At 38.9% G+C, this 27,951-nt stretch overlaps 4 protein-coding genes across 5 annotated transcripts in view; all 4 read left to right on the forward strand.

The window, feature by feature from the left end:
* The first annotated feature begins 231 nt into the window (after positions 1-231).
* LOC131135930 (taste receptor type 2 member 42) lies at positions 232-2,088 on the forward strand. The gene has a single exon (XM_058082351.1). The coding sequence runs from the start codon at positions 1,090-1,092 to the stop codon at positions 2,086-2,088; it is 999 nt and encodes a 332-aa protein (XP_057938334.1). The 5' UTR covers positions 232-1,089.
* Positions 2,089-7,582: 5,494 nt separating this feature from the next.
* Positions 7,583-11,486, forward strand: LOC131135931 (uncharacterized). Its single transcript, XM_058082352.1, has 4 exons — positions 7,583-7,893; positions 9,605-10,310; positions 10,374-10,424; positions 11,280-11,486. The coding sequence occupies exons 1-4, from the start codon at positions 7,583-7,585 to the stop codon at positions 11,484-11,486; spliced, it is 1,275 nt and encodes a 424-aa protein (XP_057938335.1).
* A 313-nt stretch (positions 11,487-11,799) lies between these two features.
* kansl1l (KAT8 regulatory NSL complex subunit 1-like) lies at positions 11,800-26,147 on the forward strand. The gene is made up of 15 exons (XM_058082354.1): positions 11,800-12,026; positions 12,083-12,463; positions 16,707-16,848; positions 17,014-17,166; positions 18,029-18,132; positions 18,997-19,156; positions 19,349-19,448; positions 20,195-20,308; positions 21,348-21,479; positions 21,547-21,608; positions 21,756-21,865; positions 22,941-23,004; positions 23,086-23,198; positions 23,398-23,518; positions 24,744-26,147. Exons 1-15 carry the CDS (start codon positions 11,800-11,802, stop codon positions 24,843-24,845), a joined length of 2,085 nt encoding a protein of 694 aa, XP_057938337.1. The 3' UTR covers positions 24,846-26,147.
* A 1,295-nt stretch (positions 26,148-27,442) lies between these two features.
* Positions 27,443-27,951, forward strand: part of map2 (microtubule-associated protein 2) — a 73,091-nt gene continuing 72,582 nt past the window's right edge. The window contains exon 1 of one of the 2 annotated variants that reach the window (XM_058081166.1): positions 27,443-27,502. The gene's annotated coding sequence lies outside the window, so the exon portion shown is untranslated. Of the gene's footprint in view, positions 27,503-27,533; positions 27,861-27,951 lie in introns of those variants that run through there. The other variant, XM_058081165.1, reaches the window with a different exon arrangement.

Here is a 27,951-nt window from a genome sequence, read left to right on the forward strand (position 1 = left end):
CAACTTTGATATTCATACTAAAATAGTAAACAATGTTATACAAAATATTTGTTTTAATTAGTTATTAATGTCAACACTGTGCCTTTTTTTGCTCTATTTTTTACACTTTCTGTGTTTTTAATTTATTGTATTTGTGTTATGAGCCACATTCCACAGATGTTCCTACGATATACAGTAAACCTCGGATATATCGGACTCGGATATATCGGAAATTCGCTCACAACGGACAGATAAAAAAGAACCAATTTTTCTGTAATGCATTTCCAATAAAAATTCATTGCATATATCGGATTTTTTATAACGGATTTCGCCTATTTCGGACAAAATCTCCAGTCCCATTCCAATGCATTTCCATTAAATTTCCATTAGATTCGCCGAATCGTGACAGGCCGCTATACGACGTCATTTGCAGCGTTTGCAGCGTTGCCTGTGCGTCCAGATACATTGGAAACATAGTCAAGGAAGTGCCTTTTTATAACGGATAAAATCCGATTTACGCATATACCGGATATAAATCCGATATATGCGTAAAACGGACATTTTCCGGTATACGCATATAGCGGATTTCGCTTATATCGGACAAAACCAGTGGGAACAATTGAATCCGATATATCCGAGGTTTACTGTACTTGTTTGGCCAGCAAGGCGAAATTTTGCGAGGCGATGGAGGTTTGTGTCCAAGCCCGACCTTCATGGCTCTGTTGGGTTGGATTGCTTTGCGGAGGCGTTTATGCAGCGAAATACATCCTGTCATTTGCTTTTAACATGCATCCCTGTATGCTAAATATGGTGACCATATTGCTACATTTTTGCGTCCTTTCCAGTGTGATGCAGAGCACTAAATGTATTTGTGCTTCATATTGATTCGGTGCATCCAGGCTTAAGTGAACGTGTTGAGTGCATTGAGATGGAGCTCTATCTGTGGAGGCAACGCTCCATTGATATTCCTTCCTACATGGCAGCCTGTTATGCATATGATGGCTCTATATAATGATCCTGCTTTCCCTGTGGGCTTGTCCGTCATTGTGTTGGACGCAGGTGCACACACGTCTACATTTTTGGATTCGTTTTATTTTTTAAAGCCAAGCAATGGATCGACCGGTGATCAAGATGAGTCAGACGCTGTTCATGATCATCAATGTTCCTCTTGTCATCTTCTGCCTCGTTATGAACTTCTTTTTTGTGTTTTGCTTGGGATGCACTCAAAGGAAGTCAAAAGGACTCAAGCAGCCTTTAAAGTTCCTTTTGGAATTTCTCACCTGGTGCTCAACTTTATATTTGATCTTCTTAATAGTGAACTGGTCATTGACATTCGGGAATTTCAACAAATTATATATAATTCTGTGGTTTTCATTGCAGTTTTTTGTGCATAACAGCATGAGCGCCTATGTTTGGCTCGCTTTCTACTACTTCACCCAGATTGTCCCTGCACGGCACGCTCTCTTTGTTTGGTTGAAGAGGAACATCAAGGTGACCATTTTCATAGCTGTTCTTCTGGATTTCCTGGTTGTTTTTTACAACTACACTTTGGAAATTGCAGATTTCCTAATTAAATGGCCTCTGCTGATCAACGGCAACCACACTCTGACCAGGATCCCGTTTTACCACAATTCTTATGTGGACATTTTCAACTTAGTAAGTTATATTGTCGCTAAGGTTTACATGATGATGACTTTATTCCTCATGAACATTTCAAGCTTTACAACCCTTTTATACTTACATGGCCACATGAGAAATATGGGGAAGAGTGGCATTTCAGTCTCTGCGTCAAGACTTCGGAATTGGTTACGAGTCACTGTGACCGGAATTTGTCAGAGTGTTATTTTCTTCGGTTGTATGACTTTTGAGCTCTTTGAGTCGCTCACCTTGAAATATTCTGATTTATTCTTTGAGGTTCACATCAGTTTCACCGTCACTACTTTGTACATATTTGGTACCACAATAAACATGGCTGTCGGTCAATCCGCTTTTAGGCAAAGGATAGCTGCTTCATGGCGGGCGCTTAAAACGTTGTGTAGTATTGGCACAGGATCACATGATCTGATGTCTGAATCAGCTGACATGGCCAATACTGTAACTACCACTTGATGTGCACATTGTCGTGCTTCTGTCTTAACACCGCAACACCTTTTCCATCCATCAGTTCATTTCCGAAACTGCTTGTTCTCATTGGAGTCAGGAATTGGAGCAAAGAACCGGAGCTTAACCCTAACCGTAATTGCAAACAACCATTCACACTCACATTCACCACTGTGAACAATTTAGAGTCTCTGTTTAACATGCATGTGTTGGGGATGTGGGTGGAAAAACAGGCTGACATGCTCACCACGAAAGAGTTCAGGGTCACTATGCATCAGAAAAAATGTTGATGATGCAGATTGTGCAAAGTTTAATAACACTTTAATAACACTCCTTGTTTTGCTGTACTTTCATTTGAAAATCTGCATATTTGTAGTAAATTATACTGTTTTTGCTCCTTCATTTCCATGTTGGTTGGTATTTGTATGCTAGTGTCACCACTTCTGTCATCAGCTATAGCTTTCTGTCAAATTCAATAAAGTGATGCTAATACTACATGTGCAAACTGGTATTTATTATAATGATGATATAATCTTGGGCGGCACGGCGGTCAAGTGGTTAGCGTGCAGACCTCACAGCTGGGAGACCAGGGTTCAATTCCATGTTCTCCCCGTGCATGCGTGGGGTTTTTTTCCGGGTACTCCGGTTTCCTCCCACATTCCAAAAACATGCTAGGTTAATTGGCGACTCCAAATTGTCCATAGGTATGAATGTGAGTGTGAATGGTTGTTTGTCTATATGTGCCCTGTGATTGGCTGGCGACCAGTCCAGGGTGTACCCCGCCTCTCGCTCGAAGACAGCTGGGATAGGCTCCAGCACCCCCCGCGACCCTCGTGAGGATAAGCGGTAGAAAATTAATGAATGAATGATATAATCTTGTTTTGATCTGTGAGTACATGATTACCTAGTAGTTGTTCTAACAGCTTTGCAGTATTTGCAGTATAATCACCACAAATGGGAGAATGTTCTAAAATATTTTAGTATGAAATTCTACAGAAATTTAAGGTATAGTTTATTCATTCATTCATTTTCAACCGCTTATCCTCACGAGTGTTGCAGGGGTGCTGGAGCCTATCCCAGCTGTCTTTGGGCGAGAGGCGGGGTACACCCTGGACTGGTCGCCAGCCAATCACAGGGCACATATAGACAAACAACCATTCACACTCACATTCATACCTATGGACAATTTGGAGTGGCCAATTAACCTAGCATGTTTTTGGAATGTGGGAGGAAACCGGAGTACCCGGAGAAAACCCACACATGCACGGGGAGAACATGCAAACTCCACACAGAGATGGCCGAGGGTGGAATTGAACCCGGGTCTCGTAGCTGTGAGGTCTGCGCGCTAAACCACTCATCCGCCGTGCAGCCCAAGGTATAGTTAACACGGTTATTTTCCAAAAATTACCATGACCCATTCTAGATACTTCAGATACTGATACCAGTATCGGTGATGTTCTTCAGTTCTAACATTTTAGGTGTGGAGCCTCCCTATTTATGTCCCTTGCTGGTCACAACTCGTTAATAGCCACACTTCCTTGAATGAGACAACTTTGAGGGTGAGATGCCAGGGCAATATGGTAATGGTAATGGTAATGGTTTTATTTCATTTGAACATGCATCAGATTACAATTGAATGCATCACATAATCAGTTCCCAGTTCCACATGTCCAAAAGGAGTAGGAAGAAGCAAAGCTTATTAAATCCTACCCCTCCATCTGGTACTTTTACAATCAGTAACTGTTACATTTGTTCACTTCCTGCTTTCCATAATATATATACGTATATATTTTTAATAATGTACCTCGTACCGAAGTACAAGGTGATATGACCATCCAATGACATAATGTGTACCATAGTAAGTGTCAATATAGTGATATATATAGCACATCATGACTGGTTCAAGACTCTTCATCCTTGTATTTAGCAAACATCAACTGCTTGTATTGTTTCTTGAATTGGCTCATCGTTGTGCATTGTTTGATTTCCTTACTCAATCCATTCCATAGTTTGATTCCACATACTGAAATGCTATGGATTTTTAACATAGTCCTAGCATATAAGTGTTTCAAATGTACTTCTTCCCTGAGATCATATTTCTCCTCTCTTGTAGAGAAGTATTGGATGACATTTTTAGGTAATCGGTTATTTTTAGCCTTATGCATTATTTTAGCTGTTTGAAGATTAACTATATGAGCAAGTTTAAGTATTTGTGATTTTAGAAATAAGTTAGTATGTTCTCTGTAGGCGGCATTATGAATTATCCTTACTGACCTTTTTTTGCTTATATTTTTTCCACAATATAAGCAGATGATGATCTTTTTAGGGAAGGCCTTTCTGGTGATGAGTGATTGTTTTAGACCTGGAAATGTAAATGAGATGAAAGATTAAATATTTTCACCAAACACAAAGTTGCATTGATTCAACCTTAGTCTGAAGATCTCACTGTGTCATCTGTAGTCCAGATAGCAATCATTCATCTGCGTATGACCAAAGATTGTATTACCACCAGGACATGTTTTCCATATTCTGCTCAATTACCCTGAACGTGTTGTGTGCATCCCGAGGAAGGTCTCCATGCGGAGGTAATGCTCTATTGATATTCCTTCCTACATGGAAGCCTATTATGCATATGATGGTTTTACCTGTGAGGTTGTCCATCATAAGGTGCATGTGTCGGACACTGGTGTACACACTTTGAAGAACTTTTGAAATCCTTGAACTTTTTAAAAGCAACAATGGATCTACATATCGTTGACATGAGTGAGATGCAATTCCTCATCATCAACGTTCCTCTTGTCATCTTCTGCCTCGTCATGAACATCTTTTTTGTGTTTTGCTTGGGATGCCCTCAAAGCAACGATAAAGGACTCAAGCAGCCTTTAAAGTTCCTCTTGGAATTTCTCACCTGGTGTTCAACTTTATATTTGATCTTCTTAGTTGTGAACTTGTTCTTGATGTTTGGGACCTTCAACAAACAAAATATAATACTGAGATTTTTATTGTTGTTCTTTGTGCATAACAGCATGAGTACCTATGTTTGGCTCGCTTTCTACTACTTCATGCAGATTGTTCCTGCACAGTGTGCTCTGTTTGTTTGCATGAGGAAGAACATCAAGGTGATCATTTTCATGGCTGTTTTTCTTAATTTTCTGTTTTTTCTTTACACCTCCACTCTGCAAACTTCTCTTTTACTAGTTAACCCGCCTGTGCTGTTCACTAACAACCACACTCTAATGGGGATTCAGATTGACAGCAATCCTCATGTAAGCCTTCATAGCTTAGTTAGTTTTATCGTCATCAGAGTTTACGTGATGACGCATTTATGTGTCATGATCATTTCAAGCTTCGCCACTTTCCTATATTTGCACGGTCACATGAGAAATATGGGGAAGAGTGGCATTTCGGTCTCTGTTTCAAGACTTCGGAGTTGGTTAAGAGTCACCGTGACCGGAATTTGTCAGAGTTTTATCTTCTTCAGTTGTGTGACTTTTCATTTCATCAACTCGCTCACCTTTAAATATGCAGATTTCATATTTGGGGTTTACATCGGTTTCACAGTGAGCAATTTGTACATATTTGGTACCACAATCAACATGGCCGTCGGTCAATGCACTTTTTGGCAAAGGATAGCTGCTTTATGGCGGGCGCTCAAAATTCTGTGCAATGTTGGTACAGGAACAAATGATTTGATGTGTGAATCGGCTGACATGGCTAATAATGTAACTGCAACTTGACATATGCATTGTCATGTTTCTGTCCTAACAACCATACATTCATTTTCTATACCACTTGTCCTTGTTATTATTATGAATAAGATGGAGTCTCTCCATCATAATTACATTTATGGACAATAAGTAACCAAACCGTGTTTTAGAGATGAAAGGGTGAAAACCAACATACATGCTAACCACTATGCTACTGTGTTTGAAATGTCATTACATGCATTACCGATGCATTGTGATCACCAATTTGTTCATTTTAGTACCATAGTAACACTCTTTGTTTTGCTGTTCTTTCGTGTGCATGCTCAAGACCCTGCAGTTGCGCAATATGTTGTAAATAAAAAGAGTATAAATGTGACTATAGTCGTGTTTTGTCATGTCTACAGGGCTCTAATAATGCTTTGTTCATTTTAATCTGAAAAAAATAATTTGTCTACTCACCAACTCTATGTGGTTTCTTAAGTTTTTATTATTTGGTGTTTTATTATTATTATTATATTTATTTATTTATTACTGATTGATTGATTTTCTTTATTCTTGATTTGTTTATTTATTTTTCATCTTATTTTGTGTAGAAAAATAAAAAGTAAGATATTTGAGAACAGTGGAATTTTTTATCAGAGCTTTTATTGTAGAAAATTGGAACCAAAGCAAAGTTTTTTTTAATTTTTTTTTTTTTAATCACAAAATTTTGTTTTTTTTTTGGGAAAATCTGATGCGGCCTAGTCTCACCCAGACCCGAACTCCAGTGGCCCCCAAGTAAATTGAGTTTGAGACCCCTGATGTAGCGTTTTCAACAAACAAGAAGTTGCCTCAATTCAACCTTAATGGACTAATGGAGTATCGACACAAGAATAAAGATCTCACTGTGTCATCTGTAGTCCAGACAGCATTGACTCATCTCCATATGACCAACGATTGTGTCACAAACAGGAAGGCTGGTGACACGATTTCCATATTCTTCTCAATTACCCCGAACGTGTTGAGCTCATCATGAGGTCGCTGTATCTGTGGAGTCAACGCGCTATTGATATTCCTTCCTACATGGCAGCCTATTATGCATATGACGGTTCTCCATAATGCTCCAGCTTTGCGATCGTCCGTCACAAAGGTGCATGTGTTGGACGCAGGTGCGAACACGTTGAGGAACTTTTGAGGATCCTTTTAACTTTTTAAAGCCACCAATGGATCAACAGCTCATCGATATGAATCAGACAATATTCATCATCATCAACGGTCCTCTTGTCATTTTCTGCCTCGTCATGAATATTTTTTTTGTGTTTTGCTTGGAATGCCCACAAAGCAACGATAAAGGACTCAAGCAGCCTTTAAAGTTCCTCTTAGAGTTCCTCACCTGGTTTTCTCTTTTATATCTGATCTTCTTAGTGGTGAACTGGTCTTTGGTGTTTGGGAACTTCAACAAATTATATATGGTGTTTTGGTTTTTATTGCTGTTCTTTGTGCATAACAGCATGAGCGCCTATGTTTGGCTCGCTTTCTACTACTTCACCCAGATTGTCCCTGCACGGCACGCTCTCTTTGTTTGGTTGAGGAGGAACATCAAGGTGACTATTTTCATAGCCGTTCTTCTGGATTTCCTGGTTATTTTTTACAACGCTGCTTTGAAAACTGTTGAGTTCATAATTCACTGGCCTCTTCTGATCAACGACAACCACACTCTGACGGGGTTCTCGAATCACATCAGTCCTTATATGAGATTTTTAAGTTTTGTTAGTTTTATCGTCACTAAAGTTTACATGACAACCATTTTATGTGTCATGATCATTTCCAACTTTGCCACCTTCTTATATTTGCATCGTCACATGAGAAAGCTGGGGAAAAGTGGCATTTCCGTCTCTGCTTCCAGACTTCGGAGTCAGTTAAGAGTCACCGTCGCCGGAATTTGTCAAAGTGTTATCTTCTTCGGTTGTATGACTTTTAATTTCATCGACTCACTCACTTTTAAATATGCAGGTTTCTTCTTTGGGTCTCATATCAGTTTCACAGTCAGTAATTTGTACGTATTTGGTACCACCGTCAACATGGCCGTCGGTCAGTCCACTTTTAGGCCGAGGGTTGCTGCTTTATGGCGAGCGCTGAAAACAATGTGTCGCTTTGCGTCAGGGACAAATGATATCATGTGTGAATCAGCTGACATGGCCGATACTGTAGTTGCAACTTGATATGTGCTTTGTCATGCACTGCAACACCTTTTCCATCCATTCATTTATTCATTCATTTTCTGTCCTAGATCGGGTCAAGAATAAGCTGGAGTCTATCCATAACACTGTCAATCATAGAGCAACCATTCACGCTCCAGTCTCCAGTGAACCTAACATGCATGTCATGAGCTGTATCAGAGGAAATTCTGATAATCATCATTAATGCTCTTTGTTTTGCTGTTCTTTAATTTACATATTCATATTCATATTGATAGCAACTTATTTGCATGCCTCAGTTTTTATGCTTGTGTCACCACTTTTGCTGTAGTTTGCAGTCAAATTTAATAAAAGTGATGCTTATACTAAAGTGTGAAAAGATCTCATTTACTGGAAGAATGGCCATCATTGATTTGTTTTGCCACCAAGCAAATGAAAAAAAATGCATTTATTAAAAACAAAAAAATTAAAAAAACTTCGCTTTGGTTCCAATTTTCTACAAGAAAAGCTCCGATAAAACATTCCACTGTTCTCAAATATCTTACTTTTTATTTTTCTACACAAAATAAGATGAAAAATAAATAAACCAATCAAGAATAAATAGAATCAATCAATCAGTTATAAATAAATATATAAAATAATAATAATAATAATAATAAAACGGCAAATAATAAAAACTTAAGAAACCACATATAGTTGGTGGGTAGACAAATTATTTTTTTCAGATTAAAATGAACAAAGCATTATTAGAGCCCTGTAGACATGACAAAACACGACTATAGTCACATTTATACTCTTTTTATTTACAACATATTGCGCAACTGCAGGGTCTTGAGACACATGCTAACTCGCAAACTGGAGAGCTAGCGACCTAAACGGTAGCCTTCAAGTTATTTCCTTTAAACTTAAATAGCCAAAAACTTACCACTTCCACATGGATAGGGAGGATAACTATTAACAGTTATTTAACCTTTAACATGAACATTAATCAAACGTAATAATTTTTTCTGGGTACATGATACCATACAGCATCCATATCAAACTTGCGCGGGGGGTCGCACTAACATTAAACTTTCATATCAAGGCGGGGGCCTCAAACTAGTGTCCTGCGGGCCACATTTGGCCAAAATAGCCAAAAACTTACCACTTCCACACGGATAGGGAGGATAACGTTTCCTTGATCCTCAGTGCCATGTCATATCTCCCTACTGTGTGTGATTGTGTGATTGTGTGTGTGTGTGTGTGTGGGTGTGTGTGTGTGTGTGTGTGTGTCTAGTACGGAGGGTGGGAAGGAGGGGCTTTCTTAGTATTTGTTTTTCCTTTTAATTGTGGTAATTGTTTTTAATTCTGTAAAGCACTTTGTGTTGCATGTCTTTGCAGGAAAAGTGCTATACAAATAAAGTTGATTTGATTTAGACATAATGTAGTATATAACAGTGGTCGCCAGGTGTCTTTTTGCCTAATTTCACACTAATGGGCAATTTTTACATAACGGAATTTGCATGATGCAAATATGTCATATATGTTACAATGTACAGCGTGTACATTACCTCCAGCCCAAAGAGACAAGACAAGAAGAAGAACACTGAAAATGGACTCCAGGGCATGCATCCTCGTAAATTCGCCACTTGTCTCCGTCAGTTTGATGGTGTACACTTTTTTTTTCTACTGCCTCATCTTGAACCACTACCGCCAAGTCGGGATCAAACAGCCGCTGAAGCTGCTCCTGTACTCCGGGGTTTGCTCGTGCACACTTTACCTTTTGATGCTCATAGTCATGTTCTTTTTCTACACGCACGGGACATCCTTCAAGGTCAGCCTGGCCTTCAACATCTTGTTGTACATCAATCTCACCACAGTCTTGACCTCCACAGTCTGGCAGAGCTTTTTCTACTGCGTTAAGATCATACCTGGACGACGAAGATTCTTTATGTGGATAAAAAGGAACATCAAATCTATTGTCTACGCTCTCATTTTTGTCGACAGACTGTTCTGCACGCTCGAGGCCGTTGCCAGCTTTTTATATTCCGTCAAGGATTTACAACGCAATCGCACAGTGCATTATCAGCAAAAAGCGCCTATCGCACAGGTACTCTGGTTTGTGGTGTGGACACTGAGAGGATACTACTGTGTATGTTTTTTAACAGTACTACTTTCCTGTTGGTCGACTGCACTCTTCTTGTACATGCATCTGCGTCGTATGGCAGCACGTGACGTGATATCCTGTCCTCGAGTTTGTAATCAAGTGAGGATCTCCGTCACCGGCCTGCTGCAGGGAGTTCTTTATATCATTTATGCAAGCTGGTTGAGCTTCCTGTATTTGATGGGACGATCGCTGTCTTATATTGTGATTCCGTATAATCATATTACCTTTGTTAATGTTTACATACTATGCTCTGCATTCTGCCAGGCAATGGGTCAGAATGTCTTCAGGCAGCAGATGGCTGACATCTGGCTCAGAGTGATGAAACCGCGTGAACAAAGAGGGTGAACTGACAGCGTCAATTGAAAGATCAGGAAGAGAGAAGCTTGGATGAGATGCATTTTTAAAGTACATTTGATTTTTCATCATTTTATAGTAAGATTGTTAAATTTTTTGGCATGCTAGAAAACATGTCAATTATACGTACATATATACAAGGAGTACTTGTACACAATTGTGTGATTTTCTTGTTTTTTTTAAATTCTGGAATATTGCAACTTTATATATTTCTACAGCCTTTCAACTGTGGATTACTTTCTGTGGCAAACTTGAAAAAATATTCAGAATATTTTGAATTTATAATAGTTTTAACAAGCTGGTAAAAAAAGTCATTTTCCTCCACACTAGAAAACATGTCATTTATACATCAAAATTATATCTATATTATTATTAAATTTATTTTATAATAATATTTAATTATTATTAAATATTATTATTAAAATTATATTATATCTCACAATATTATGTTTATTCTCTTTGGAGCTGTTGCTTTCGCTAATGCTAAAATGCTAAAATGCTAAAATGCTAAAATGCTAAAATGCTAAAATGCTAAAATGCTAAAATGCTAAAATATTAAAATGCCAAAATGCTAAAATGCTAAAATGCCAAAATGCTAAAATGCTGAAATGCTAAAATGCTAAAATGCTAAAATATTAAAATGCCAAAATGCTAAAATGCTAAAGCTACTTACCACTGAGAGACATCTTGAACTAACCGTTTAACACGGTACTTGTTAAATTACAAAATGACAACACTAGAGATGAATTATAACTATGGATGGATCGATCTATCCGTCCTGTGACTGTATGGTCATATGTCTGAGTTTTCCTGAAGGCATCGCGGCTGACAAGCGGAGGACCTGAAGGCATCAAGGCAGTTGTCAGCAGCCCTGGTACGGTCAAGGCTGCTCTTATAGAAGGAGTGTCAGACACCTCCGAAGCTACCAAATGTCACTTTGGTCCCATGGTGAAGGCAACTAACGTGGAATTACCGACACATTTGTGGCTTTCGTATGGAAATGAGCAGGAGAAAGCGACGTAAGTCCGTTTTTTTTCGAGGAAGAAGCGACTTTTTTTTCCTGTACCCACAAATGACTTTGGATTGCTTTTGCTAATTAACGTTGTCTATATATTTTTTTATTCTAGTTGTGTGTGAAATGTGTTTACGTTAACAGCTTGTAAATCTGATAGGATGGTGTGTATTCGAACAATCAAACTCGCTTCATTGATTTCATCTAGATGCGTTCAGGTGCATTCAGTATAAAACGGTTCAACCGTGAACCAAATGGACCTGAATATGACCCCAAACGCAAAGCACTCAAATGAGATCAAGAGAAGGGGGTTGTTTGAAGAAGATGTGGCTGGATTTCTCCTCGGTTCCTCCTCTGGACCTCCCTGCCAACCCTAGGAAAGTCCCCAAAAGTCCTTTGTTTTCCCAAGTTCCATCTGGACTCAGCTTGCAGTGCTTTAATGAAATGCTGAAAAATGCTCACCAGGTGTCCGCCATCCTTCCAGGTGTAGCAGACATCTCTGATTATAACATCCGAGAGGCTTCTAAGTGTGGGCCAGAAGGTGTTGATGTGTATGGCTCTTTTCCATACTCCCAAATACACACTGATCCAAGCAGTCTTCCTTTAGCTTCGGAGTGGAACAAAATGTCTTAGCGGCGGCCGTGAAGGAGACGGAGTCCAGGAGTGCTGGACTTAACGTCCGAGTGCAGAGGCTGCAGAGGAGGGTGCAGACCCTGCTGGGTGAGATCGTGTCACTGCACTGCAGCCAGCAGTTGGAGGGGCTCAACAGGTTGGCTCAACATGGAGGTGTTCCCTCGCAGATGCACCTTCAACCACATTTGTCCCAGGCGTCATTGCCCTTGGCAAATTTTTGTGAGTTTAGAGACTCTAACCAGGCATTGCTCAGACGCCTGGAACAGGACTTGGACTCGGACGCCACGGCCAGCAGCAGCTCAGATGAGGAGCAAGATGAAGTCAAGTTGACCAAAGGACGCAAGATTTCACTGATGTGAGTATTCTTAGTCGTATTTACAGACTTTTACCACTAAACTTAGAACGTCCGGGGAAAATTACAGTATCAAGGAACATACTTCAAACTTAATTAGCAATTTGGTCAGACAAAAATGAAAACCGAACAGTTTTACACGCTTAAAAACAGACAGAAACTGTTTGTGTCACATTATCATTTGAGTGAGGAAAAATTAATGTGCTTTACTGACGTCGTAAAGCACATGTCATGTGCTCTTATCAAATGCACGTGGGCCCGTTTTTATGAAAAAAAAAAAAAAAACATAATATTTAGTATTGAATGAGTTAATACCACAAGATTAAATATCCCAAAAGGTAAAACAATAGGTTGTTATGCTAAATATGTATGATAATGGCACATTGTATGAGAACCGGGGCAAAATTTTGGCACAGATTTTTGCCTAAAACCGAATGAAACAAAAACTAGGGCATTTGAAAACCAAGGTTTGACTGAAGCCGAAAAAAACAAACAAAGGATTCCTTCTTTAGAAATTGAATACATTTGACCTGTTTATGACCTTCTAAATTTGTTTGTTAACATTGAAAAACACATGTGGCAGTGAGTTACACTCGGACACTAACCTTTGTGTTTTAGTTACTATAACATAACATAAAAAAATAGTTACTCTGTTTCTTCAATTCAGTAGTGTCACACCTTGTTTATCCAAATGTGCGTACTTGCAACTTTTTTGGGCTTCATTGTGGCACATTTTTCAGCTGTGACCAATACGAAAAGAAGAGATTTGTGCCGTTACTGTGTCAGTTTGCAAACAACTACATCGCTAACTGCTGATGACATCATAGACAGGGGACGGAGCTGACTTCCGGTTCTGGTTTGCATTTTGTTAGCAAAGTAATAGGCTGTGAAAAAATACTTTCTATTTTATAAAAACTCGGCAGGAGTTCTTATAAAATGAATTTCTGCCACTTTATGGTTGCTTTTTTGGCTTAAAACTGTATCAAACATGTAATCTTCTATTGTGGAGTTGCATCATCACCTCCTTGTGCCTCTTGTATAAATATGTTTTTGGTAGCGAATGAGTTAACCTAACAAATTGGTAAAAAAAAAATCAAGAAAACATGTGAAGGTTGGAAAAAAAACATATCTTGGTATTCAAAAATGTATATATTTGACCTTGATTTCAGATATTTAATATTGCTTCGATTCCAGTTTTGCTTTGCAGAAACTCGCTGATGTCATTGTGTAACAGCTACTGCAGACTAGTAGATAAAGGGAGTACAAAGACTGCTCTTCAACTAGGACATCCTGGAAGACTTTTATTTAGGAAGAGAACATCAGTACCACACACAGTGGCAGGAATGTAATATCCTCACCCTTATTTGCCCCCCAAGAGATACAGCAAGTTGCCTTTTATAGCCAAAACCTTTACACAAGGGTTGGGGTTAGTGTCTGTTTTTTCATGAGCCTTGTGTTTTTTTTTGTCTCCCACAAACAATCAATTTCCATCTCGCTGATGGAACTGGAAACAAGAAGGCGATGTGTTTGGCAAGCTTTGCTTCATTTGCACTTCAGCCTGGCTTTTGTCAAAGTGTGTCCTCAATTGAATGGTAATTCCTCCCTGCGAGGTTTTATTTCACACTCCTCCTGGGTGTTGATTTGACTTTTGTGAGAGTACTTCATTGTAACGATTGGCAAAAACCTTCATCATACAAAGTTAAAGGAGTTGAACGATGAATGGGTGTGTTAAGGTGTCGTGTGTGTGTTAAGATGTTATATTTTAATACGTTCCTCGTGCAATTTGTAGCAACTTTTTACAAAACAAATGCTGCAAAGCATGCTGCGAAGATGTAAGCACTCCAGGCGATGGGAGTGATGCCTTGCTCAAAGTACTATACATTTCTTGTTTATTATCCTAGTTGTAGTAATAGGTAGACAACTACCTGTTGTAGCGTTGTTTCTTTTATGATACAGTGAGTCATACTGTTATGTTGAGTCATGACCTCCTCCTGTTTCAGTATGTATACATATTGTACAGTAGGTATACATAGTATATGCTGTACATTTTACCTGTATTATCATACTTATATACATTTTTGCGTGAGACGTGTTTTTGCGCTATATTTTGAGACAAAAATACAGTGGTGTGAAAAAGTGTTTGCCCACTTCATGATAATTGCTTTTTGAATGTTTGTCACACTTAAATGTTTAAGCTAATCAAACATATTTTTATATTAGTCAATGATGATACAACTGAACATAAAAAGCCGTTTTTAAATGACGCTTTAAGGGAGAAAAAAAATGTGATTAAAGTGTTTACCCCGTTTCTAAACCTTTGGGACTCCAGTGAACCACAGCGAGAGTCACTATCCTAAAATGGTGAAAATATGGAACAGTGGTGATCCTTCCCAAGTGTGGCCGGCCAACCAAAATGACCCCAAGAGTGCAGAGACGACTCATCAAAGAGGTCACAAAAGACCCCACAACAACATCCAAAGAACTGCAGGCCTCACTTGTTAACTCAGTTAATGCCAGCGTTCATAACACCACCATAAGAAAGACACTGGGGAAAAGCAACATACATGGCAGAGTTTTGGCAGGTCTTGATGATCCCCAAGACCTTTGGGAAAATACTCAGACAAAACAAAAAGTTGAATGTTTCGGACGGTGTGTGTCCCATTACATCTGGTGAAAAAGTAATGCCGCATTTCAGAAAAAGAACATCATACCAACAATAAAATATGGTGGTGGTAGTGTGATGGCCCGGGGTTGTTTTGCTGCTCCAGTGCCTGCTGTGATAAATGGAACCATGAATTCTGCTGTCTGCCAAAAAAATCCCGAAGGAGAATGTCCGGCCATATGTTGGTGACCCCAAGCTGAAACCAACTTGGGTTCTGCAGCAGGACAATGATCCAAAACAAACCAGGAAGTCCACCTCTGAATGGCTGAAGAAAGACAAAATCAAGATTTTGGAGTGGCCTAGTCAAAGTCCTGACCTGAATCCTAAGGTCATGCTGTGGCATGCTGGAAAATCATCCAATGTGGCTGAATGACAACAATTCTGCAAAGGTCAGTGCGGCGAAATTCCTCCGCAAGAGACTCATTGCAAGTTATCACAAACGTCTGACTGCAGTTGTTGCTGCTAAGCGTGGCCCGACCAGTTATTAAGTTTAGGGGGAAATCACTTTTTCATATGGTTGCATTTTGTTTTTCCCATAGTAATAAAAGGTTTCATTTAAAAACAGACAAACAAACAAATTTGTTTGATGATATGAAACATTTAAGTGTGATAAATGTAAGAAATCAGGAAGGGGGCTAACATTTTTTCACACCACTGTAGGCATTTTGACTGAAAACCTGCAAATTTTACGCAGCCATGGATGCTGAATTGTGAATGTGCGGGGAACCATTGTAACGCTGACGATGAGTGAAGTCACTATAGTACAGTATATGTCCAAAATTCTCGGATTGATCCAAATTAGCATGGAGCCTTGGCAGAGGTCTGTACTCTAAGTGGAAGTAACTTTAAAGCGGTGTGTGTGTAGCCGCTTCTCGACAGGTCCTTGTCTGGTGGCAGTTTGAAGTGCCTGGAGACCCTGCAGTCTAAGATCATTGCCATGGCAACTGTGGTCCCACTGAAGCCAGGCGCACACACATAAACGCACACGTACTCTCATAAAGTAGACGTTAATGCCATGGAAACTCACAAACACGCACAAGACACATCGACAGTGTTTTATTAGGTAGTGAAATACATCTTTTGTTACACTAACCTATGCATAGCATATGCTGGCAGTGGTGCGCTAGTTATATAAGTGAACCCAATCTGTATTGAAAGAGTAAACTTGATCCCCCCTCTTGGCAAAAAAATTTAAGTTAATGTTTATGCCTGTGCTTCTCATGAAAAACTAGAACAAAATGACTTATTAACATGTTTAATAATTGACTATTCATTCTCTCACTTCACAGCAATATTGAACCGAAGATTTGACACTTTATGCAATGGCGCTTGAATGCACCATTGTTGCTGTGAGATGCAAAAGTGCACAATAACTTCTACACCATGACTCTAAAATGTGTTTAGTAGGTGTGTGAGTCTGGAGCTTAATCTCATCCAATAATTACAACAGTCACTTTTATTGTAAATATTGATCTGAAATCGGAGGAGAAAGTCAACATCAAGCTAGCAGGAGGGTTCGGAGGGGCTTGCAGTTTACACACAATATATGGATAACTACTACTATATGTTGGGTGTAACTCACAGAGGCAGCAGCTGTGAACACAAGTGGCTGAAAGAGAGAGCAGAGATTGGCAGCAGATGGTGCTGGTTGCAGCTACGCCTTGCTGACCTTGAAGGAAAGATTGTGCAACTTGGGGATCTCCACAAAAACATCCGGTCCAGTAAGGTAAGTGGTCGAAATCCACCTAAATGCACCACTGAGCCACTGAATACATAGCTAATTATTTTAGAATTACTTTTTACATGCTGTTAATTCAAAGTCATATGTAGACTTTCAAACGGCGTTACATATGGTAAATGTTTAGTTAATGTGTGTGGGTGTGTGTGTAAGGGTGGCGTGGTGCTTGCTGAGTCCCAGCCACCCACAGAGAGGCAGATCCAACAGACGCTGTTAAAGGATATGGCTGGCCTTTCCTGCACAGCCTCAGATGCTGACTCTGAACCCTGCAGTCCTAATCGTCTTCTTTACAACATTGAGCGACAGGTAAGCAGAGATACGTTGCAAACACTAAGACTGTGCATCCTTTTTTCCTGTCTGTGTGAAAGTATACACACTCCTTGAAGCACGATCAACTGTTAATTTGCACCTTGCCAGGCAGTCATTTAGGGTTGAAAGTAATACAGTAATAAGACACTTCAGTCACTATGTGATATCATTATATTTGTAAAGTCTGTTCTTCAAGTTTTAGCGCTCAACTTAGCAGATTTTTGTTTGGAATTACCAACCATACCATTGGAATAATTTTTCCCCAAAACATAATTAAAATTAGATTTTGTGATATCTACGTGATCCCCTGCCCACCAATAAGAATTCCAACTCCATGCAAGATATAATTTTTGCAGGTATGATATGTTAATGATAGCTAGGAGACCACGGTTCAATTCCACCCTCGGCCATCTCTGTGTGGTTAATTGTGGTTAAGGTTAATTGGCCACTCCAAATTGTCCGTAGGTATGAATGTGAGTGTGAATGGTTGTTTGTCTATATGTGCCCTGTGATTGGCTGGGCACCAGTCCAGGGTGTACCCCGCCTCTCGCCCAAAGACAGCTGGGATAGGCTCCAGCACCCCCTGCGACCCTCGTGAGGAAAAAGCGGTAGAAAATGAATGATATGTTAATGATCTCAAGGACTAATACTAATAATACTTCTGGTATTTGAAAAACCTTCGCTGTGCCAATAGCTTTTACTCCAAATTTAGGTATTAGTTGAAAATCTTTGCAGTATCGACCAAAGATGCAGATGCAGGAAATGCTCGTCACTGGACAGCAAACATACCGTGTTTGGAGATGTGCCACACTCACAGTTCGTACTGAAATGTTTTCTGTGATCACTGCCTTCATTGCAGAGTGCTCAGCTCAGCCACATCGTCAACAGTCTGATTGCGCCTCTCAGATTCCCATCACCCTCAAAACAACAGATGTGGAAAGGCGGGAGAGTCTCTACCTCCAGGTAGAGAATCTGTGTGCATGTGCAACATGAATATCAATAATACATTCTACACACTCTACAACTATTATCGGTGTGATTTCACAATAAGGTACAAAAAAATACAGTACTTACTGAGGAACTAATCAGTAGTGGTTAGGGTTAAGGTATTTGTTAACACCATAAAGCAATGGCTCCCAGCAGTCAAGCATCAGGCAGAAGTGGTTGGAGTTTGTGAATCCCGGCCAACGAGAAAAATATGCGTACCTGGTGGAGTAAATTACACAAACCATTTGGGTGGGAGGCAGGAACCCCATGGGAACACTGCAGGAAGAGGAAGAGTCTGGAAGATCTAGAAAGCTTTCTGTGCAGGTTATTGTGTGTAGCTGCTCTATAGGAGTCCAGAACTCAATACAAAGGCCCAAAATTGGTATAATACGTCCCCTTTAACTACTATAATTTTGTGTACATTATTGTAAAGTGTTACCTAAATGTCCAATTGAGATCATTTCTATAGTTAGGTTTATTATAAACGCCATTAGAAATGAGTGCTAACAAAGCTTTTACTGTTTGAAGCCAAACAGGATTAAAAAAAGTCCCACCTAGGAATAATGTAACACCGCCACACTCATGTGACCGAGCTTGAATTTTCCCTTGATGTACATCTTCCCTGCTGTCTTTTGTACTGACTGGGAAGATGAAAGTCACATACAAAATAAAAGCCGCACTCGTTGTTCATGTAGGTCACAGACATGTCGACAGGTATTGTTTATTTCTCATTGTTCTTTCTGCATATAAGATTTAAGAGCCAAAATGTTTCTTTTTTTGTGTGTATGAGTAATTTTAATCTAATCAGAAGACTTTCCTTGCTCTTGTCTGATCTTGCAGTGGTCTCAGAGAAGGTGCTTTCATACCACGGGGATCGAACAGAAGATGTAAGCGTTACGGAACGGATGTGTCGTGTGTTTGTGCTCGAACACGACCACTGGTCACCCACTGCAAGCCCAAATTGTTCTTGTTCAAATCCTACAATGTGAGCAAGCCACAGGTACGTATGTAAAGTTGATGTGGTTGATGTCTTATATCTTATTTTCTATTTTAGTCTGAACTTTTGGAACAAAATAATAAAGAAAACTGAGGTCGCACTGTATTTACTTTACATATTAATCACACTGTTTCCCATGATAGTATTTTGCACTCCACGTCAATTTCTGTTCTTTCCATTATCTTTTCCTTCTAGGACTTTTGGAGGTCTGATTTCAGCTTCTCTCCATTGCCATCACGTTCCGGCTTGACATCCAGCTCAATCAGAACTCCGTCCGAGTTAACAGCCTCATATGGTAGGAGGTAGCTGCAGAGTCCACTTATTGCACAGTACTGTATATGCAGTGAAAGGATTGATACTGGGTACTCGGGATGTCCTGATCTAGATTTATTGGCTTCAGATCCGATCCAATAACATCTTTTTTTATTGTCTTGCTGATACAATCTGGCATAGATCCTTTTTTTAAAAAAAAATATGAATTTGTGGAATTGGTTGTAGTTGTGAAAATTGCTCTTCAAAGCATTAAAAATAATATTGTTGCCATTTTGTGATTAACGGCTATATAAATAAACTTGACTTGACTTGACTTTTAAGTGCGAAAATACAGTATATTACTTTTTTTTTTAAAGAAACTCTCTTCAGTACAAATGTAATTTATTGACGGTCCCTAGTATACACAACCAGTGGTTAGAGTGCCACTTCCCACAGCAGTCCGGACACATGAGGGGGAACTACCGCTGTAGCTATAGAGCCAAATATTGTCCAACATAAAACTTCACTGCGGAAACGTCTGCAAGATGATGTGTTTTTTTCTTCTTGTGGGTGACAGGTGTTTAAATGAACTGAACTTGTGATGGAAGCCGATATTATACGATACAGCTGATCGCAGCTCTATTGGTTAGCCTAGAAAGAGCTCTAAATGCGATACAGCACAAACCTACAATGAGTGTCTAAACTTGTCTTGTCAGCCTTGAAGTTCCCTATCTTATCAGACTTCCATCTTTTGAAATGGTGTGACTAAAATGTGTTCTATCTCTGTAGATACTCCACAGAGGATTGTGGGGAGAGAAGAATGGTCCCAAAAGCCTTTAGCCATCAATATCCAATCATGCAGTCCATCTCACTCTAACAGATGCAGGCCCACGCTTCACAATAGTAAGTTGAGCCTACCATGTGCTTATGCGCTCATCTCTTACATCTCGCCACTTTTTCTGGTTGCTGTATTAAGACTTAGTCAATCTCCATAGTTACACATGCGGAAACAGCAAAATATTCGACCTTAGTGTGGTAATTCTTAAATGGAGGGGCCAATGGTATGCTTGATTAATTCCAAAAAATTCCTCAAGCTTTGGTGACAATTTGCAGAAACTTACCAGATGCACAGATATATTAATTGGCCTGTGATTAGTGGCGATGTAACTGGTACAATGAGAACACCTAACAAAGAAGTAATTTCCTGCTCAGTAATAGTTCTTTTTTTTTCTTTTTTTATTTCGAACATCATCCAAAGCACAACAAACCAAACATAAATCAACACAAATAAAAATACCTATGTATATATAAACGTACACACGTTCGAAAGGGAATGCGAAGAAGATTCCAACCTCATCCCAACAAAACATATATTATTCCTTGTCTACAAGAATGAAAACCCCACATCCAACCACCCTCACCCAGCTTGAGGCACCCAACTACGTGCCAAGAGCAACCAATTCATTACTAGTCATCGTATCGTACATAGTCCAGTAGAAAAGAAAAAAAGAATGAAACCACTCCAACTATACAGTCACCACACCAGTCATCACAAGCTAACATGGATATAAAAAAACATCAATGTTATGGTATTGTTCCAGTGAGATTAAAAAATAAATGTGAGAGAAAAAACAAAAATATTCTTTAAAATACCTCAAATTAAATAATCACATTTGAGTCTTACTACTTTTGTCACTGCTATCCCAACTACAGTGTTTTCCACTTCTATTTCCTTTATTCTTTTATTTTTGTTTATTTATTAATTTATTTAATTGTATTTATCATCCTTCCTCTTTCCCCTCCCTATATAGTGTCATGCATTAAAAGTTCTCGCAGTTAAGGATGCTTTTGTGCATATAGCTTAAAATCCCTGACCAGGAAGCTGCATACCAAATAAGAAAATCCTGGTGTGAGCTAATTCACCTCCTGTTTGTGGTTACAGACTCCAGACGAATACGCCATGCTGGGCATGGCATGTGCCCGACATCCATTACTAAGTTGCTTGATTCTACGCGAGGTCAATGCAGGAGATGCAATGGGTCGAAGAGACAGAGAAGACATGCTTTCATAGAAGGTGTGTAGTAATACAAGAGTGAGTAAATGATGTACTTAGACATTCTTTATTTCTCTGTTGGAACTAGATGGAACGTCTGAAGTGTATCACCTGTCTTGTATCACCAAGAGCTTCATACAGGCTTCACAGGTAAATGGTGGTATCTGGTGTGAACCAGATACTGGACAATAATCCTGCCCTCTAATTGACATCTTGGTATGTCTATGAGGTGGATGCATTCTGAATTATATTATAGCGAGAGGAAGACCACTCTTGTCCATCCACTCTTCCTCGCAGGGCTTTACATGTCAACACAAGCGTGGACGTGATGACAACACGAACAGGCTTGTCACCATGCCAGTGGCCAAGGTGGACAAGAGGCTGTCCAAACATATTCTCACTCCAAGGTATCAGGAACAACACATGTAGGTCAAGTGTACTGCTCAGCTTGACACTAAAAACTATACAAGGATTGTCCAGAGTGTTGCCCAAGGGTCATTTGTAGCTGTTTTTTAATTGGCTTGCACCACGTTTTATAAGTTTAATTTAACAAGAAAACTGGAAAAAGTCCTAATTTGTCACAAGTATTGTTGTAATATTATGAAGAATTTTTTTTATCGCTTAAAATTAAAATATTGAAGAAAAATGATGTCATTTTTGAAAGTCAAAATTTGAGTAACAAACAAAACAACAAATAAAGTTGTAATTTTAGGTTGAAAATTAAGTTGTGAAAAGTCAACTGCAGAAATTGATGTAACAGCTGCAATTTTAAGAGAATAACGCCAAACTAATATGCAACAAAGTCATATTCTAACAAGGAAAAAGGTGCAGTTTTTGGAGAATAAACTCATAACAACATGAGGAAAAATAATGTCATTTTAATAGTATAGAGATTAAATATTGAAGAAAAAAGTTTAAAAAAAATATTTTTTGAAGTTTAAATATTATGAGAAACAAACAAAACACCAAATAAATTTGTAATTTTTTGGAAAATTAAGTTGGGGAAAAAGTCATAAAATTCCAAGAATAAAGTAAAATTATTATGGGAGTAAAGAGGAAAGTTCATATAAAGAATAGGCTTTTTCACCAATACCATGTTTTTGAGAAATGAATTTATAAATGATTGTTGTTTCATGGTAGGCTATTCGTCTAAACATTTTGAAATACAAGCGATATGTAGTATTCTGCTCACTCGAGGGCAGTATTGACACAACATTGAGATACGACCTTGCATTACACCCTGTAGGGGTGTTATTTCATGTCTGCAGGACTCTAATACATTGAATTCTATCTTGCGGAAATTCATTTATCGTGGTCGTGCCTGTACACCACAAAGCTGAGATTTTTTTTTTCTTGAATTTTTTTCTTGAAATGCATATTTTGGAAAATGTTTAGACACAATGCCGCAAACTTTAACGTCAACATGAAAAAATACCATGATAAATCAGATGTGACTGGTTGTTTGTTTTTTGTTTTGAATAGTTGGCGTTTTGTTGACGCCCAGTATCAAGTTGAGGAATCAGTGAGGGATGCTGAAGAGGCGCAGGTAAGGTCTCTTGCTTTGAGATCTTTATTTTTGTTTGTGAAGAAATGATCAGCCTCGTTCCTTTGTTTTTGTTTGTTGCAGGTAGAGGAGGTCACCAATGAGGTCTTTGCACAGAGACACTTGGCTTTAGAGCTGAAGGAGAAATTATACTCAACGTCTTGGGCAAGGGCGTTGTGTTGCAGGCGTTCGACAAGGTAGGTTACAAACAAACACACTTTTGAATGCAGTGAAGTTTTAAGAATACAGTATATGAAACAGTACAGAATAAGTAAAACTCTTCCTGCCCAATGTATGTTAATACAGATCACACACCTTTTATGAACGTGGAATACTGAGTGGTTTAGTGATGGATTCCCACAGGGAATATTTGTTGTTTCTTTCTCCTCGTTTCAGATCTGGCAGCAGATTGCGAGGCAGTGGGGGTGGGGTGTTCACATCAGGAGAGGAGAACTCCGTGGCTTGGAGTTCTTCTCGGCTGAATGCTGACAAACTGCCAGACACGGAGCAGGGGATGGTAAGCTCACACACTCTTCACAGCTGAAACCCAAACGGCATATTTACGGATCTTGGAAATAATCCCAGACTGAGTACCTACTGAGTTGGCAAGTTTTGTTACTGGAGAGCATTTGATGAAGTATATCTAATTTATATGCCAATATTAGCCGACAACGTCCCTATTAACGTATTTAATCACTGACTTTTTTCAATGGCTGCCCCTCTCAGGACTGGCCATTTTTGATGATTTGGCTGATTTTTCAAGCCACACAGAATATAGTGTTCTTGGGCTATACAGCCATGGTATATACCAAAAGAAAGATTAGTCTCATCTTTCATCACAAAAAAAAGTTATTTTCTACCTTTTTCTGTTCTTTAGTAATCAGCAATAGAATGTCGGTAAGTTTGTGCAAAAAGAAAAAAAGGCTTTGTGTGAAAAGGTACATTTCAAGCATAACTTTCACTTTTATACACAAGTAGCTATATATATTTTGCCAAATGTCTAAACAACATTGCCACAACATAAACAACACAATTTTTTTTTTACATGAAAATAACAATTTATTTTAATTTAACACCATGAACTATTTACATTTTTTACATTTGCAACTGAACTGTGTGTATGCAGGTGTTAAAATTCCCCTTCAATGCATCACCTTCAATGCAACATAGGCCTAACCCTTTTCACTTCCTGATTGCTCTATTTTAGATGCCTTATAAAATGTGCTTCCACCACCTTGTGGCTGTTTTTTTTAAAACTTCACCAAACTTGCTCTCTTCTATTGTAGAGTTGCATCATCACCTCTTTGTGCAAAAAATGTACAATACGCATATAGCAAAAATGAGTTAAAGCATCACGACATTGGCCAGCATTGTGTGGTAACTATCTGTGAAAATGTATTCTATGCGATATCATGTCCTGAAGGATCCTTGCAGCTGATGATGTACTGATTTACTCTGCAAGGTCACCACTTCACATTGATTGAAGTAGCAGTGTTGCTATTAGACTTCCTTTCAAATACCAAAGCCCTTCCCACTGAACTGCTTTTCTCCTACTTTTTATGCACATTAGCACACATGCACAGTCTGATTTAAGTGCAATGTGATTGACTGATCAAAAATGAGGCCTCCAGTGTCGTCAGTTTGCGGAAAATACATTTATCCATTCAATACAAAGCATTTTATGTAAAACATATGGAAAACGTTTTTTTCAAGATTGTTTTGTCTATCCTGTCCGTCCTTAGAAACACTGGGAGCCAAGGAAGTTTCCTTTAGATGAAAAACAAGAAAAATCCCTGCATGATGACACCATGGAGGTACAACGCCCTCTGGTGGGCCAACCATGACCATTACAGCGAGGCATGCCTTTACCGTGCCATGTTTACATGTGATAGAGATCTGTAAATGGTAATTCACTACTTGGAGAGTAGCACAAGTGGGACATTTCTGCCCGATATTCTACTTACAACATCTCAAATTACTTCCTGTTTTGGTGCTTCTTGATGACATATCCATATTGTGTGATAGACTGATATTGTAATGTCAGTGCATTTAATAATCACAGACACTCCATAGTTCCATTTTATATATTTGCATCATAGGCTGATGCAAAAGCAGACATTTTAGCATATACATTATAATGTATATGTACTATATATACAAAATATATACTGCATCTCTCTGCAGAGTCACCATTCAGCATCCATAGCCCAGCAAAATTGCATTCATTCATTTTCTACCGCTTATCCTCACGAGGGTCGCAGGGGGTGCTGGAGCCTATCCCAGCTGTCTTCGGGCGAGAGGCGGGGTACACCCTGGACTGGTGGCCAGCCAATCACAGGGCACATATAGACAAACAACCATTCACAATCACATTCATACCTATGGACAATTTGGAGTCGCCAATTAACCGAGCATGTTTTTGGAATGTGGGAGGAAACCGGAGTACCCGGAGAAAACCCAAAAATGCAAGGGGAGAACTAAAAACACTTTCAAACTATACTTAAAAAAATATATATTCATCATTATTTTAAAATAATTGATTATTTCCTATTTTTCCCCACAGAAACACATCTCATTCACCCTAAGTGGGTAATAATTTATAAGTATGTCACATTTTCAACATTTTCATGTACCACTGTTTGTTTTTTACATATTCATGTCATTTTTGATTGTTTGGCTGTCCTTGAATGCATCGTAGTTAGTGATGAGAACCTAACATTTTTTAAGTGTGTGATGTATATTGAAAAGAGAAGGGCAGGGTTCTGGATGTGAATGTGACTTTGTAATTACAGCAGTCATTTTAATTGCAAATGTTGATCCAACATCGGGAGACACTGTCAGGCTAGAAGGAGGGTTTGGGGGAGGGGCGTGTGTCAAACATGTACAGACATTTTTGTATGTTTTATATGAAAACGTACAACTCTTTGAAATCTTTCATTGTATTTTTCAACCTGCCATTTTGAGTTTTTGAAATTGTATTTAACAAGAAATACTACTTCAAAGGAACCTCAGGTTAATTTATTTCATTTTTAAACATTGGGATTGTAACACTGTGAAAAATACTCATGTTTGCTCAACGTTGGTGTTGTATTTTTCATGAAGCCTTCATGAAGCATTCACAATTGGTTTGTAATGAAAAATTTTGTTTGTTGCCCCCCCCCCCCCAGAAAAAAAGTGTTGCAACTTGTTTTTGTTTCATTCAACAGCTTAAACACACACTTTCATCATCAATAGTATGGGCTTGTTCCTGTGTAGCCATGAGAAATATGATGCGTTCGAGCGCAGTCTGGAAGTACTTAATGAGATGCAGCTGACCTACGCTAATTGTGCGAGGACAAATGAATGTCAGGTTATTTTAGTGATATAGATGATGAACATTTATGGAGGTCGGTGGAGTCAAGGCGCTAGCTGTGCATCTCACCTTTGCCAAAAGGCGGATGGCAGACAAGATCACCCTGCTCATCTGTCCTGTACAGAAGGTGTGTGTGTGTGTGTGTGTGTGTTGCTAAGATCACATTGAAAATAGTTTAGTTCAACTTTACACTATTTTGGCATTGCCATTATGGCAATTTAAGGGGAATTTGAGTCCTTTTATTCACGTACTGAAAAATCTAAGGGACTTTTTTATTTTGTAAAAAGTCAATGTCTATATATTTAAAGACAAATATTTGTGTTATGAGTCATCAATAGTTTTTCAGCCTTCAAGCATCATGGCTTGAGCCAACCTTTTCATGGTTTAAGTCACCGTGTTATCAATAATTCAGTCCAGATATGTACAAACACATAACATAAAACAATTTCAATAGTATAACATAGTGAAAATGAAAAGGGGTATTTAGGAATGAATGAGGTTAAAAATAACCTCATAATTCTTTAGAGTGACATATGTTTTGAAGGTATGGAAGCCATTTTTGTTTACATAATGACCCAACAATGATAGCTTGTTCCGTTTTGCTGGAAGCTATCATTGTTCCATACCTTCAAAACATATGTCACTCTTAAGAATTATGAGGTTATTTTTAACCTCATTCATTCCTAAATACCCCTTTTCATTTTCACTATGTTATACTATTGAAATTGTTTTATGTATCAACAATGATAGCTTGTTCCGTTTTGCTGGAAGCTATCATTGTTGGGTCATTATGTAAACAAAAATGGCTTCCATACCTTCAAAACATGTCATTCTAATTATGCGGTTATTGTTCCATTTTGCTGGGAACTAACTGCAATATAACCAAAATAAACAAATAAACCCGTTACAATCTTGACATACACTTGTCACTAAACAACACTTCCTCCTCATTATTCGGCCGTCTGGTAGAATTTACCTAGCTCACAGGTGGACCACCAGCTAACACCGTAATAAGCCGCAAAAAAGGGCACCATGAAAAAAATAAGGGGGTGTGACTCATATCTAGCCATTACGGTTGATGCAGCCGGTGTTGTCTGACTGACTGACTGACTGAGCCGGTGTTGCATTGGAGGACGCTGCGCCGAACAGGTAAAACAGACACTTTAATACCGGATATCGTTAAATATCACTGAATAGGCAAATTAAATATTAAATAGGTGAGAGGTGCTTATTTGCATCACCATCTGACGGACGCTGTCGTCCACAGGAGAAGCTGATGTTCTTGCTAGGTCGGACTGTCTCTTTTTAATCATCGTTGTACTGTGGGTGATTTCATCACATTGGGAACTAGTAACAGTGGCTAACATAAACTGTGGCTCTTCCACCTCATTGTATGGGAATCACGCCTTTGGATCGGAATGAGTGAACGAATGAATGGTTTGGCTGCGGGAGATTCTCTGCATTGGACCTCATTAAGCCCACAACGGATGCTGCAGGAACTTGACTTGTAAGACTTTATTTATTTATAAAAAAACAATCATTTTATATGAATATACCATCTCCTGTAGGTGAATGGTGCCACGTGCCCATTCATATTG

This window comes from Doryrhamphus excisus, chromosome 9 (genome assembly GCF_030265055.1).
Source record: "Doryrhamphus excisus isolate RoL2022-K1 chromosome 9, RoL_Dexc_1.0, whole genome shotgun sequence".
Lineage (NCBI taxonomy): Eukaryota > Metazoa > Chordata > Actinopteri > Syngnathiformes > Syngnathidae > Doryrhamphus > Doryrhamphus excisus.